Source organism: Triticum aestivum, chromosome 5B (genome assembly GCF_018294505.1).
Source record: "Triticum aestivum cultivar Chinese Spring chromosome 5B, IWGSC CS RefSeq v2.1, whole genome shotgun sequence".
Taxonomy (NCBI): domain Eukaryota; kingdom Viridiplantae; phylum Streptophyta; class Magnoliopsida; order Poales; family Poaceae; genus Triticum; species Triticum aestivum.
The window spans coordinates 549,031,221-549,045,125 of NC_057807.1; the positions used below are offsets into that span (position 1 = coordinate 549,031,221).

A 13,905-nucleotide genomic window follows, 5' to 3' on the forward strand; every position below is an offset into this window, starting at 1 on the left:
TCTAGGTTGCTAGCTAGCCACTGGGAGCGGCTGGCTCATGCACACAACGAAGCTAGCTACTCCTTCCATTCCAAAATAATTGAAGTTCTAGAATTGTCTTAAGCTAAACTTTTTAAAGTTTGAGTTAGTGTATAGAAAAATCTCCGAAGTTCTATATATGGAAAAGGTTCCAAGTCTCCATGTGTACAAATAGTTACACTCATGTTGGCATAAGAACAACAAGATATGAGTAAACCAAAAAACTACATTCATATGCATAATTTATGCCGTATTTTTATGATCGGATATAGGCTGGGTTTGAGGGGTGCCGGTCAAACCCGGACGTATAGGGCCGGTTTGAGGGGGGTGGCTGGATCACGTTTTTCTGACTAGGCACTAATTGCTTTGGCGATTTGAGGAGTCCGGCTAGATGCTCTAGCAATACACAAGCAAGTTCCTCTTAACTGTTCTGACTTGCTAGTATATATACACGCCAATGAGAGAACATTAGGACACAGCCATTGTAGTCTTGTTGAAATCAGAAATGCATTTGAGAATAGTTTTCTCCTGTGCTCTGCTTCTAGTGACGGTAGTGTCTCCTCCTTTGGCTAATGCGTCCAGCAAAGCAGTAAGATCGACACTTCCTCTTTTAGTTTAAAGGACTTTAATTTGGTTTTTTCCTTCATACTACTTATATCAACTCGGCTTGCTCTGATATTGTTCCTGGACATCCTTTTGCATAACAAAGATACATCAGGTCTACATTGTGTATCTGGGGGAGAAACATGATGATCCCTCCATGGTCACCGCATCACACCATGACCTACTAACCTCGGTTTTGGGGAGGTATGACATAGTTGTTGAGGTTTGCATCCTAATAAGTACCATGAAACTCATGTACTTGCTCATATTTTGTTTTCTTTGAAACAGCAAGGCTGAAGCCTTGAAGTCCATAGTTTACAGTTACAAGCACGGATTCTCTGGGTTTGCAGCAATGCTCACCGAGTCTCAAGCCGAGACACTTGCAGGTAATAATCTGTTAATCTAAGAGACTAAGACGGCATCACACGACACGTTATCTTTGATGATGGGTCCAACCTAACTAAGATTGTTCCAAATACAGAATTCCCCCAAGTCATCAATGTGAATCCTAACACTTATCACCAAGTACACACAACTCGCAGCTGGGACTTCCTTGGCCTTGACTATAAGAACAACCACCAACAACAACCGAGCCTCCTTAGAAGAGCAAAGTACGGTGAGGATGTCATCATTGGGGTGATTGATACAGGTTTGCGATCTCATCCTTAATACCACCTAGCTTATATTTGCATCATAAATATACTGGCTAATCCATGTGTACTTTTGTTGAAACAGGCATATGGCCTGAATCACCAAGCTTTGAAGACAACGGATATGGATCTATACCGGAACGGTGGAGAGGCACATGCCAAACTGGCCAGTCGTTCGACAACACAAAATGCAATCGAAAGATAATCGGGGCACGGTGGTACGGCCACGGCATCAGGGCAGCAGTGCTTAAGAGAGATATCATGTCGCCTAGGGACTCAAACGGCCACGGAACACACGTAGCATCGATAATCGCGGGTAGCCAGGTGAGTGGTGTGAGCTATGGGGGTAACCTAGCCACAGGCACAACACGCGGCGGAGCGCCACGCGCGCGTCTAGGTATCTACAAGGTGTGCTGGGGGGACAAGGGCTGCCCTGACATGGCGATCCTGGCGGCTATCGATGACGCCATACACGATGGCGTGGACATCTTGTCTATCTCGTTGGGACTGGCCGGCCATGAGATCCCAGGGACGTTGCATGCTGTGCTACGAGGGATCTCCGTCGTGGTCTCCGGGGGTAATGATGGTCCTGTGCCACAAACGGTGTCGAATGCCGTTCCATGGGTCACTACGGTGGCCGCTAGCACAATTGACCGTGCTTTCCCCACTCTAATATCTCTCGGAAACAAGGAAAATCTAGTAGTACGTGCTGATCGTAGATTAATAATCTAATTTATCCTTTAACCTATCATTACTTACTCTTAATTTTTTCTTAATTACCACGCAAAGAATTCTTACTTTAATATCGAACACATTCAGGGGCAGTCTCTTTACTATAATGCATCTGTGGTCAGCAACAACTTTGAGGACCTTGTTTATGGGCGAAGGTGCGTAACTAAGTAAATAAGTATAGATAGATCGAGAGAAGTCACTTGAAACATTTGATTGAGTAAATATCCCCTCTCACTTTAAAACTCTTGTGTGTATATGTAGCTGCAACGAGGCATCACTGGCATCGAGAAACGTCACTGGTAAATTTGTGATGTGCTACGCACCGGAGGCGCCGCCTGGTGCACGCCTCCATACAGCCATTTACCATACGATGGATGCCGGTGCCAAGGGATTAATCTTCGCGCAGCATGCCAACAATGAACTCGACACTCTGGACGAGTGCGACGGCATCATGCCTTGTGTGCTCGTGGATTTCGAGATCGCGGAGAGAATCCTATCATACTGGGGCATCACAGGGTACGTACATTGGCCTGTAGATAAAGGATGAAGAAGAACACCGTCATTTGATTATTTATTATGTTTTTTCTCAAAGATTTTCTTCACCCCTGATGGCTTCTGTCATGCTAGGAAACCGGTGGTGAAGGTCTCGCCTGCCGTGACTGTTGTTGGAGATGGGGTGTCGGCGCCGAGAGTCGCCTCATTCTCGTCGAGAGGCCCGAGCCCCTTGTTCCCGGGCACACTCAAGGTATTTCATCTTTAGCTGTGTCAAATAGACTGTAGTTCGTCCTTGTGACACCGTTAGCTATCTGGCCTCCCTGATTGTTTCAGCACTAGTTAGGACTTGCATCTTTAATGCATGCTTGAACTGCAGCCTGATATATCTGCACCGGGAGTCATCATCCTGGCGGCCATGAGAGGCTCCTACCAGTTAATGTCTGGAACGTCTATGGCATGTCCTCATGTCTCTGCGGTCACCGGCCTGCTCAAGTCAGTTCACCCAGACTGGTCGCCTGCCATGCTCAAGTCTGCTATCGTCACTACCGGTATATGGGCACTCATAGACGGTCAATATTAATTAGGTCAAAAAATTAGACACATTGCATGTAGTACATGGCTAACTTGATCATTGTTTTCTGCTGATATGAGTCATTGCTGCAGCGTCGTTCGTTGATCTTTTTGGTATGCCGATCCAAGCAGAGGGTGCCCCAAGGAAGCTTGCCGACCCCTTCGACTTTGGTGGTGGCAACATTGACCCAGACAGGGCTGCTGACCCCGGATTGGTCTATGACGTGGATGCAGGAGACTATATCAAGTTCGTCAACTGCACCCAACATGGATCATGGCTAGACGACTGCGAGTTAAACCAGCGCAACCTCAACCTCCCGTCAATTGCTGTGCCAAACCTCAAGGACTATGTCACGGTCCGACGCACTGTCATGAACGTCGGGCCATTGGAAGCAACCTACCGAGTGGAGGTTGAGGCTCCAGCAGGCGTAGCAGTGTCCGTGGAACCATCTGTGATTAATTTCACCAGAGGCGCTAGCAGAAGTATAACATTCGTGGTGGCTTTCACTGCAAGGCAGAGAGTGCAAGGTGGGTACGTCTTTGGGAGCTTGATATGGAGGTCAAATGGAAGTGCACACTCAGTGAGAATTCCAGTTGCAGTACGAACTGTGATACAAGATTTTGTTGCAGATACATCATAAATCCATGTGCAGTTTAGTTGTGCATCTTCCTAAGTTCATGTATTTATCTCAGAGTCATAATCTCAGCCCCATCACCACCACCTACAAAAGATTGAACGAGTGGTATAAGGCACTCCCCTAGCTTGTTCTAAGCTCTTGGGGAGGTGGCCGTGGTATCTTTCCATTTCATATTTATTTTCTACTTGAATTAGTTATATCCTCTTTTTTTTCCTTGGCTCTATTTGTGAGCCAATACTGGACCTGAGTTCTTGTTTCCGTACTTTAATTAAATAAATAGGTTGCATGGATCACTCTGATGTAGAGGCCGGGGGCTATCCTCCTTTTCAAAAAAAAGTAGTGTGTTTTATTTTCTAAAATTTTATTTGTAAAGCGTGTTATTCCTCTCGAGAGCAATACTAGTGAAGATATGGGATAAGAGTTTTCCTTTTGTTTTTCATTGTTATATATTCTAAAATGGCAATTCCTTATTGTAAAGACTTTCTCATGGCAGGTTGTGATTTTACCATAATTAGAGGCTTTATAAGAAAAATAAATGTTATATTTACCTAAACACCCACACTTATTTATTGAACTTATGAAACTTGATACAAAAGGAGAGATATATACATGCAAAAAAACTTATTTTCATCACTTTTTTTGTAGATATTCAACACGTTATTAGTTGTGAACCATCGGTACATATTCATAAACTTGAATAAACTATTTTGGATAGACATGGAACACTACTAGATATATTGTATATAAGTGTTTCTTTTTATTAAAAAAATGACTGTATGTAAATTACTAATTTATCTCTCATGAAGCCTCTAACAACAATGTTTATTTCTTAGAGCCTTTGCTAGCAAGAACCCATGTAGGTACTTACAATGAACTTTCTACTCTAAAAATAATGAATTTTGTTGGTGCAACCAGTCTCCTTGAACCATGTCACACTACTGCATATCCAGTTAGCACTAACCGGCCAAAAGTAGTCACCACTAACGTGCTCTGGCCCATCACTGATGATTAGTTCATTGGTGACAGACTAGTTGGCCTGTCAGTGATTCCGTGAAATCACTGACCACCTGGCCAATCAGTGATGATTTTCAAGAGGCAACCCAGAAGTTCATCCCTAAGCCATAGTGGAGAGTAACTTACACTAATATCATACACATATCCCTAGACTATGTTACTATCTTCATAGTGGGTAGTAACATAAGTGTGGTGTCATGCAAAACTTAGTTTATTAGGTTATAGACTCATATTGCATTGAGACATGTGATGTTATAGTAACTAGCTAAGTTACTCAAACTATCCCTCTCCTCATTAACTCATTGCCACATAAGCAAATTTGCTGAGTTAGACTCGAAGTTACTGCTGAAGTTACTCCCACTGTGGTTAGTCTGACTGATTGCAAGTCTACGGTCAATAAATGATGGCAATTTCTGTATTGCGCAACTTTGGTGCTGCACTGCTTGCAATCTACTAGCAATGCAGCCCCTGATGCACTACAACACAAAGTCATACACATGCACAATAATATATACGCACATCCACCATAATCGCATTACATTTCATACATACATTGGCTTATGTCCAAATGTGTTGGGCCAACATAATTTATATACTTAATATCATAGATATATCGGCATTACTAAATAGCATTGTAGAATTCACATGCATACACACGGTGTAGGATCGATAAGTATGTATAGGGTCGGGGGGAGGGGGGGGGGGGTTGAATAGAGTACTAAACCAAAAGATGGACCACTAGTAGAAAACCCCCCATTCGTCCCGGTTTGTGAGGGCCATTTGTCTCGGTTCCCGAACCGGGACTAAAGGGTCGTTACTAAATCCCAACTCGTAGAAAAAGGACCTATTGTCCCGGTTCGTAAGGGCCATTTGTCCCGGTTTTTGAACCGTGACTAAAGTGTCGGTACTAATGCCCTAGAGCTTTAGTCCCGGTTCTTGCATAAACCGGGACAGATGGACCTCCACGTGGCCGGTGCGGCGAGCCTAGGCAGGAGGCCCTTTGGTCCCGGTTGGTGGCACCAACCGGGACCAATAGGCATCCACGCGTCAGCATTTTAGGTGCTGGGTTTTTTGTTTTTTTGGAGGGGGGGGGGTTAGGGGGTTTTGGGGGGGTGTTAATTTAGGTGTTTCATATATTGTGTTAGCTAGCTAATTAATAGAGAGAAGTGTCCTCTCTTATCTTCGTGCTTGGTCGACGCTATGTACTATACGTATAGAGAGGACTAGACACGCTAACTAGTAAGCAAATGACGGAAACAGAAGATCGTCATGAACATATGCATACAAAGAGAAGTGATATCGACCACCTCTCCTTCTCTGAAAGATTGGTCGAACAACAAGTTCTCGTATATGTATCCGACGCTATGTACTGGCTACATATATACAATCACTAGTGCAGAACCGGACTTTAGCGCCGGTTCGTAAGGGCCTTTAGTGCCGGTTCTACAACCGGCACTAAAGAGTGGAGACTAAAGCCCCCCCTTTACTACCGGTTCGGCATGAACCGACGCTAAAGTGCCACCACGTGGCACGGGCCAGGCCCGGGTGCTGGTAGACCATTAGTACCGGTTGGTTACACCAACCGGTACTAAATGTTTTGGGGGGGGGTTGGTTTTATTTTCCATTAATTTTGTGTTTTCCATTTAATTCTTTTTTGTTTGCTGGTATTTTACGATACTACAAATTGTACACGTTATGCATCTATATAAAAATAGATTTTCTCGTACGTAGAACCACACACACATATATATATATAAATATATCAGCGAATGTCTCACAACCAACACCATTAATTATTCACACATACACATGTATATACATATACAATTTCTCCTACATGTTGCCTTGGTGCCTTCGGAGCACGATGACAAGTGGTTCATGGGGGCGGTAGCGGGTAATAGTATTCTCCTTTGGGATCTATGACCTGGTCGAGCAAAAATCCCGCTATTTCCTCTTGAAGTGCTAGTATGCGCTCCGCTGGTAGGAGCTGCTCCCGCACCTCTCTGAACTGTTAAGAAGGAGATCAATATGCATGTGTATTAGTTGTGTGACTAGATATCAATAATGGTGTGAATAGTGTTCTGACAAACGTACCCAGTCCTGTCTTTGAGATCTGCTCCTTTCGGACGCCATCATGCGAATGTTCTCGCAAACGTAGAATGCACACAGATCATTCCCCTGCGCCTGCTTCAGGGCCTTTACGAGAATGGAATTGAATCAGATAATGATTAATCAAGCATGATAATTAATTAATGGTATTGAAACAAGAATTAAAGAGATGGTAGCTAGCTAGCTAATAGTACTACTTAATTACTTACCTTTGGTCGATACCAAAACAGCTTTTTTGCCCATTTTCCTGGAGTCACCTTGATGGACTTTGCCCAAGCCCTGCCCGTCGGCAAAGAAAATTAATAAAGGGGTTATTAAATAGTTCATATCAGGAAATGACGAACTAAATAGGCCGAGATATAGTTAATAATGATTGAAATTACCTATTGACTATCCCCTTCATGATGGTGTAGTCTTTTTCTTCTTTAAGTAGTGAGTCCAGTACTTCAACTGTTCCTTTGTCAACTTTAATGTCTAACAAGATCCAGTAGAAACTGCATGTGCACACATTTGCATGTCTTAATTAAGCGGGCATGTGCATAACACTAATCAACTACTGTAAACCCTATACACTTAATTACTAACATCTAGCTAGCTAGTAAGCAAAAACAGAATTTGTAGTACAAGACAGTGTGACTCACCGGAAGTTGTAAGGAAGTAGTATATCCTCATTGGTATTGAGGCGCTTGAAGAACTCCAGCATGCTTTCCTCTAAACTTACTTGACAAGTTGGAAGATTCCATGTGTACTCATTAATGGTATTTGGGTCAATGAACCCAATGCCATAGCGTCCAGATTTTTTCATTTCATACATCTTCATCCTGCATATAATACCACAGAAAAGAATATATAGTGAGGATAAATACATGTAATGATTGATCAAAATGATCACTACAACTAGCTTGAGACTTAAATTACAGAAAGAAATCAATTACAGACAATAGCAACTGACGATAGATTTGTCGAGTGCGTCTTGATTGTATAACTGAAATGGTTCTGAATACTCAACGGACAGAGCTTTCTCATGGAAGTAATGCTCCTCCTTGATAGTCACCATGAGGGACTCTCTATTGGAACTCTTGGTAATGTTCATGTACCATTGATGCAATTCATACATTCTCGTTGGGAGGTTCTTGACCTTGTCTGGCTCGACCAAAGGTTGGCTCCGGACATATTTCTGTTTTATTTCCTCCTCTCTAAGTGGAGACATGGGCTCGATTTCGAGGAGTTGTCCAACCGAGATCTTGAGCATTTCAGCCTGCATTATTTGCTCCTCCGTTATTACCACATCGCACAGCTGGGGAACATTAACGGTTTGCCCACAATAATTGGGCGTGCGTACTCCTCTCATGTGTTGTTGGCACAACAAGCGGGGGGATCGATTGCGCCACCTGTTCTCCCAGCTGGGGAACGATTTTCCCGCATTTTTTGCCAGCTGCTTGTTGGCTCGAGCTCGAGCTCGGTTCCTTCTGTAGTCGTGCTCGATGTGACTTCCTGATTTGGCGCTCATAGTCTGAGTCAACAGGCTTGGGAGATGGTGCTCTAGCCATACGAATGAAGTGGTTAATCTTTTCCTCAGGCACTTTCTCCCTTGGCGGTGGTGTCGGTTTCGGTCCAAAATGGGCGTCCACTTGGGCCTGCACTATGGCTGCGTTTTGCTCCATGGTCATGTCGTAAGGCCTCTGAGGAAGAGGAGCGAGGCTTGGACCATATTTATATCGCTTGTCTCCGCCTGTACTTCCTGTACTACCTCGACTCGTACCGCTACGCACCATAGATGCGGCGTGTCTCTTCTACGATTGCTGAGACGGTGGAGATGACTGACGTGGTTGAGTTGGAGCAGGAGGAGTGGCCTGACGCTGTGCCGGACTTGAAGCAGGAGGTGTGGCCTGACACGGTGTCGGACTTGAACCCGGAGGAGTGGCCTAACGCTGTGCCGGACTTGAAGCAGAGTATGCTCACGCGTTCGGGGACTTGGAGGAGGTGGCGGACTTCGAGGAGGAGTCGGCAGATGACGCGGTGTCGGTGGACTTCGAAAGATGATGCAATCCTTTCTCCATAGGATGATACGATGTATGGCCTCTCCCAGTGTGCGCTCGTCTTCACCTCCAGGAATGTCAGGCTGTAGCCCCGAATATGGGTCCACCACTTCATCAACCAAGACACGAGCATAGCCCTCTGGAATCGGGGTGCAATGGAAGGTTGCATTACCGTCCGCCACCTTCATGGATATGTTCTTCATTTTGGAGTGTAGCTCACAGTTAGTGTTCTCTATGATGTCATCCACAGGATATGTATCCAGCAGTGTGTTGCCCAGGGCAGAACCAACGCTGCTTCTCGGCATGGATGGGACAGTGCTATCCAATGCTAGAAGATCATCCGCTTGCTGCTGCCGCTGCTGAGACCCCCTTTCCTGGCTAAGTGAGTCGACTTGCTGCTGCTGGAATTCGAGTGCCAAGTCCGCGTGCCTGGCTTCTAGGCCTTGAAGGCGTTCTGCGTCCTGCTTCCTCTGCTCCTCCTCCAGCTTCCTCTTCTTCTCCTCCTCCATCTTCTTTCTTGCACGGGACCTGTAGTCGTCGTTCCATTCTAAAAATCCCTCATACCAGAGAATAACGCCCTTGCCTCGTGTTCTTCCCGGGTGTTCAGGATTTCGCAGGGCACGTGTAAGCTCGTCATTCTCTCTATTGGGCGTGAACACCCCTGTTCGAGCTTCTTCTATTGCGTCAAGTATCTTTTGTTCGGCTCCTTTTAGACTTGCCTTCTGGAAAACCAGGCCTGTCTTTGGGTCCAACGCCCCCCATGCGCATAGAACCAAGTTCTGCACCTGGGGGGCCAGCTCCTAGGAACCGGAGTGACCCCTGCATCCTCCATCTCTTGCTCAGACTTATCCCACTTAGGCATTCCCATCGCATAGCCACCTGGACCCAGTCTATGGAACTGCGTCTTTTTTGCGGCATTGGCCTTGTTTTTTATCGACCGTTCCTTAGATAATTCTGATTCCTTGAATCTCACGGAATCGGCCCAGTGTTCTCTTTACTTCTCCAGTGTTCCCGTGAATTCTGGAGTCTTCCTTTCTGTAGCGAGGTAGTTGGCCCATACAGTTTTCTTGTGGGTGTCGAATGCAATTGCCATCTTCTTAAGAGCAGCGCCCTTGACTTTCTCCACATCTGCTTCAGTGAAATAATCTGGCAGGGTGAAACGTTCCATCAAAGATTCCCAAAGGTTTTTTTTTGCTTTGTCGTCGACCCAAGTAACACCTAGACGTTTAGTTTTTGGCTCTTTCCATTCTTGAATGGAGATCGGGAGTTGGTCCTTCACAAGAACTCTGCACTGACGAGTCCACTTGTTTGCAATGTTCTTAGGCGTGAGGGGTTCGCCACTAGGTTTGACGGAGTCGATGTTGTACTTTACACCCTCCTTCAACTTTCTGCCCGGGCCTCGCTTTGTCCTGCTGTCTGTAGAAGCAGATTTGCTCAACCCAGAGGGCTGAAAGAAGAAAGATCGATTCGTTAATATATCTTCAAATAAAGAAAAACATGTGATGATCACCAGATGCCTGCTTATATAAATATACCTCGCCGATAGTCTTTGTTATTTGAAGATCAGCATTGTTTGTGTCATCATAAACATTGTCTGTGTCATCATAATCATAATCATAGTTCATGACTTCATCAGCTCGGTCATCGAGATCGAATATCTTTTCATCACCCTCTCCGGTATTGTTCAGATATTGGGAGCCATCATCTGCTTCATTCAGATCATCTAGCCTGCGAGGGCTGCGTATGATGTCAAACAATTACTCTTCTCTCTCTCTGCCGGTATTGTCCGCCATAGCTTTTACTTAACTAATACAGAAGAAATATAAAACAATTTAGTATTCAAATTACAATGCATGGATGCAATCAATAAGGAAAAACTGAATCATATAGTACATAATATATGCATCGTCTTGATTAATATATAATCTCGAATACATCATCGTCTCGAATAATATATATAATCTCGAATACATCGTCTCGAATATTATATATCGAATACATCACTGGCTAGGTACCTAATAAAGATCGAGTACTACAGAAGAATCTAGGCCACTCACGGTTCCTGGGGCGCGGGCGGTGGACACCCAAAGAGAAGGAACCATCACAGGATCATATCTCCGGTCATCTTCTCAAAGAACCCACCAAGTATTGGAGAACCTGACGTCCATAGCAGCCATGTAGCGATGGACGTGCTCGTCCTCCTCCTTGACACGGCGACGCACCACCTCCGGCGGGGCTGGCTCCCTCTGCACCGAATGTGGCCCACGGGAACGCCACCAAAGGAGATCAGGGTCGACGACGGGACCCGAGGCCGGGTTCCTCACCAAGCGGCGTGCCCCTCCAGGTAGCACCTCCCAGTGCCAGCGCAGCAGAGTCCAGTCCCGGACATGGGTCCTCTGAAGCAGGACGTCATCGCGAACGGGTCGACGACGAGGATGCGGGTCGGGCATATCGTCGAGAACAAATACTATATGTTCGCAAAAAGTAACATTTTTATAAATGATTGGATTGTGATAACTAAAATTCTATATGCAAATTCTAATAATTTGACATTAATCTAATTCATCTAACTAAAACTAATTCTAAAATTTCTAATATTTCTGATTATATAACTATCATTTCTATAACATTTCTAATATTTCTATAACTAAAAAACAGAAAAATTGCTAACCTTTCTATAAATATTTCTATAACTAAAAAACAGAAAAAAATTATAACATTTCTATATAACAAACATTTCTAATATTTCTATAACTAAAAAACAGAAAAATTTCTAACATTTCTATAACTAAAAAATCGAAAAATTTCTATAACTAAAATTTAAAACAAAAAAACTAATGTGTGTGTGTGTGTATTTGTTTGTTTGTGTGCGTGTGTGTGTGGACATGGGGCGGCCGGGTATGAGCTCACCATCGAGGCGACGACGGGGCGGCGACGACGGGGCGGAGCGTGGCGACGGGTCGGGGTGCGGCGACGGGGCGGGGCACGGTGACGGGGACGACGGGGACGGGAAGGCCGGGGCAGCGACAACGACGGGGGCGGCGACGAGGGGCGGGGATGGCCAGGGCGGCGACGCGTCAGGTGCGGCGACGGCGTCGATTGGGGCAGGCGGCGTGTCGTTGACGGAGAGGAAGAAACAGAGGGAAACTGAATTTTTTTTCAAGTGTTGTATATATAGGATGGACCTTTAGTACTGGTTGGAGCCACCAACCGGTACTAAAGGTCTCTTTTGGCCAGGACAAGCGGCGGGAAGCGCCCCCCCTTTGGTACGGGTGGTGGCACCAACCGGTACTAAAGAACCCCTCTTTAGTACCAGTTTCAGCCACCACCCGGTACTAAAGGGGTGCGCTAGCGCAGGTGCGGTGCGGCAAGTTTAGTCCCACCTCGCTAGCCGAGGGGCGTCCGCAATAGTTTATAAGCCCCAGGGCGGTAGTTCTCTTGAACTCCTCTCCATAGCAGGCGTACTGGGCCTACCCGTTCTCTGTTGTCCTGTGGGCCTACTGGGCCTTTGCGGGCCTGCATCCTGGCCCAACAACACGTTGGGTTTCTGGTCGTATCCAGGCCGCTCTGGCCTAGTAGCCGGGTTTTTTTTATTTTCTTATTTTTTTTTGCTTTTTTTGAGTTGTTTTTTGCTGTATTTAACGTTTCTTTGTGAATATTTTTTCTTTAGGTACAAAAAATTACAAACTTTCTGTTAGTGCCAGTAGTTTTCAAATTTGAATAGTTTAAATTTTGAATTATTTGAAATTTGTGTGAATCACTAGTTTGTGAATAACTTAACTTTGAAAATAGATTTTTCAGTGATTCTTTTTTTATGTTTAATATTAGTGTGTTTTATCATTATATTCAATTTGGTAATGCTTAGGTTATTTAAAAAATGAAATGCCTGTGTAACCGATGAGTTTTCGTCCGAAACCCTGATACTTCGAAAGAGATTGTCCATTTTGTACACGAAGTGCATCCAGTTTTTGCCGTAACCCTCTCTACTTTTTTGCACATGCTATGTGGGTGAAATTATGATACCATGCCAACTTTCAACCTTTTCTGAGTTCATTTGAAATGCTTTTCAATTTCAGGGTCATTTAGCTGAAAAAATCAGTAAATGCATGAAATAATTTGTTTGCACATAAAATTTCTTCGCATTTCAAATGCCAAAACACATAACTGCCCTAACTATTACAGAGATTCCCTCCTGGGTGTGAAACACAGAAGAAAGTGATGATAGTGAAGCCGATCACATCCCAGATCTTTGGGTGTGAAACTTTTTCTTCGCGTGTGTCCCTTTGCGCCGTAGCCATGGAAAATCTTCATCATTTAACTGGATGCTCGGGTCAATATTCACTGTGAATGGAGCAATTTCATCAAACTTTTCATAATCTTCTGACATGTCTGTCTTGTCATCCACTCCCACGATGTTTCTTTTCCCTGAAAGAACTATGTGGCGCTTTGGCTCGTCGTATGATCCATTCGCTTCCTTATCTTTTCTTTTTCTCGGCCTGGTAGACATGTCTTTCACATAAAAAACCTGCGCCACATCATTGGCTAGGACGAATGGTTCGTCTGCATACGCAAGATTGTTGAGATCCACTGTTGTCATTCCGTACTGCGGGTCTTCCGTTACCCCGCCTCGTGTCATATTGACCCATTTGCACCGAAACAAAGGGACCTTCAAACCACCTCCATAGTTAAGTTCCCATATGTCCTCTATGTAACCATAATATGTTTCCTTTCCCGTGTTGGTTGTTGCATCAAAGCGGACACCACTGTTTTGGTTGGTGCTCTTCTTATCTTGGGCGATCGTGTAAAATGTATTCCCATTTATCTGGTACCCTTTGAAAGTCATTATATTCGAAGATGGTAACTGGGACAGCGAGTACAGGTCATCTTCAATATCGCCATCATGCATGGCACGTTTCTGCAACCAACCGGCGAAAGTCCTCGTTTGTTCACGTGTAATCCAGTCGTCAGACTTCTCCGGGTGTTTGGAGTGTAGAAAATTCTTGTGTTCCTCCATATACGGAGCCACCAAGGCGGAAT

At 44.7% G+C, this 13,905-nt stretch overlaps 1 protein-coding gene and 1 pseudogene across 2 annotated transcripts; both read left to right on the top strand.

The window, feature by feature from the left end:
* The first annotated feature begins 453 nt into the window (after positions 1 to 453).
* Positions 454 to 4,124, top strand: LOC123113116 (subtilisin-like protease SBT3.8). 2 transcript variants are annotated; one of them, XM_044534259.1, is made up of 10 exons: positions 454 to 607; positions 728 to 825; positions 910 to 1,007; positions 1,103 to 1,270; positions 1,357 to 1,973; positions 2,091 to 2,158; positions 2,265 to 2,519; positions 2,631 to 2,748; positions 2,875 to 3,046; positions 3,150 to 4,124. In XM_044534259.1, the coding sequence occupies exons 1-10, from the start codon at positions 524 to 526 to the stop codon at positions 3,707 to 3,709; spliced, it is 2,238 nt and encodes a 745-aa protein (XP_044390194.1). In that variant the 5' UTR covers positions 454 to 523; the 3' UTR covers positions 3,710 to 4,124. The 2 variants fall into 2 exon arrangements, with proteins under 2 accessions (XP_044390194.1, XP_044390195.1); XM_044534260.1 differs by having other exon boundaries at positions 3,162 to 4,124.
* Positions 4,125 to 11,753: 7,629 nt separating this feature from the next.
* Positions 11,754 to 13,905, top strand: part of LOC123115006 (60S ribosomal protein L35a-1-like) — a 59,511-nt pseudogene continuing 57,359 nt past the window's right edge.

Bases quoted from the DNA above. Each gene is read 5' to 3' on its own strand.
- LOC123113116 (XM_044534259.1), top strand. From the start codon at position 524: ATGCATTTGAGAATAGTTTTCTCCTGTGCTCTGCTTCTAGTGACGGTA. The intron at 1,271-1,356 runs GTTTGCGATCTC...TTGTTGAAACAG, and splicing joins CATTGGGGTGATTGATACAG to GCATATGGCCTGAATCACCA. The intron at 2,159-2,264 runs GTGCGTAACTAA...GTGTATATGTAG, and splicing joins GACCTTGTTTATGGGCGAAG to CTGCAACGAGGCATCACTGG.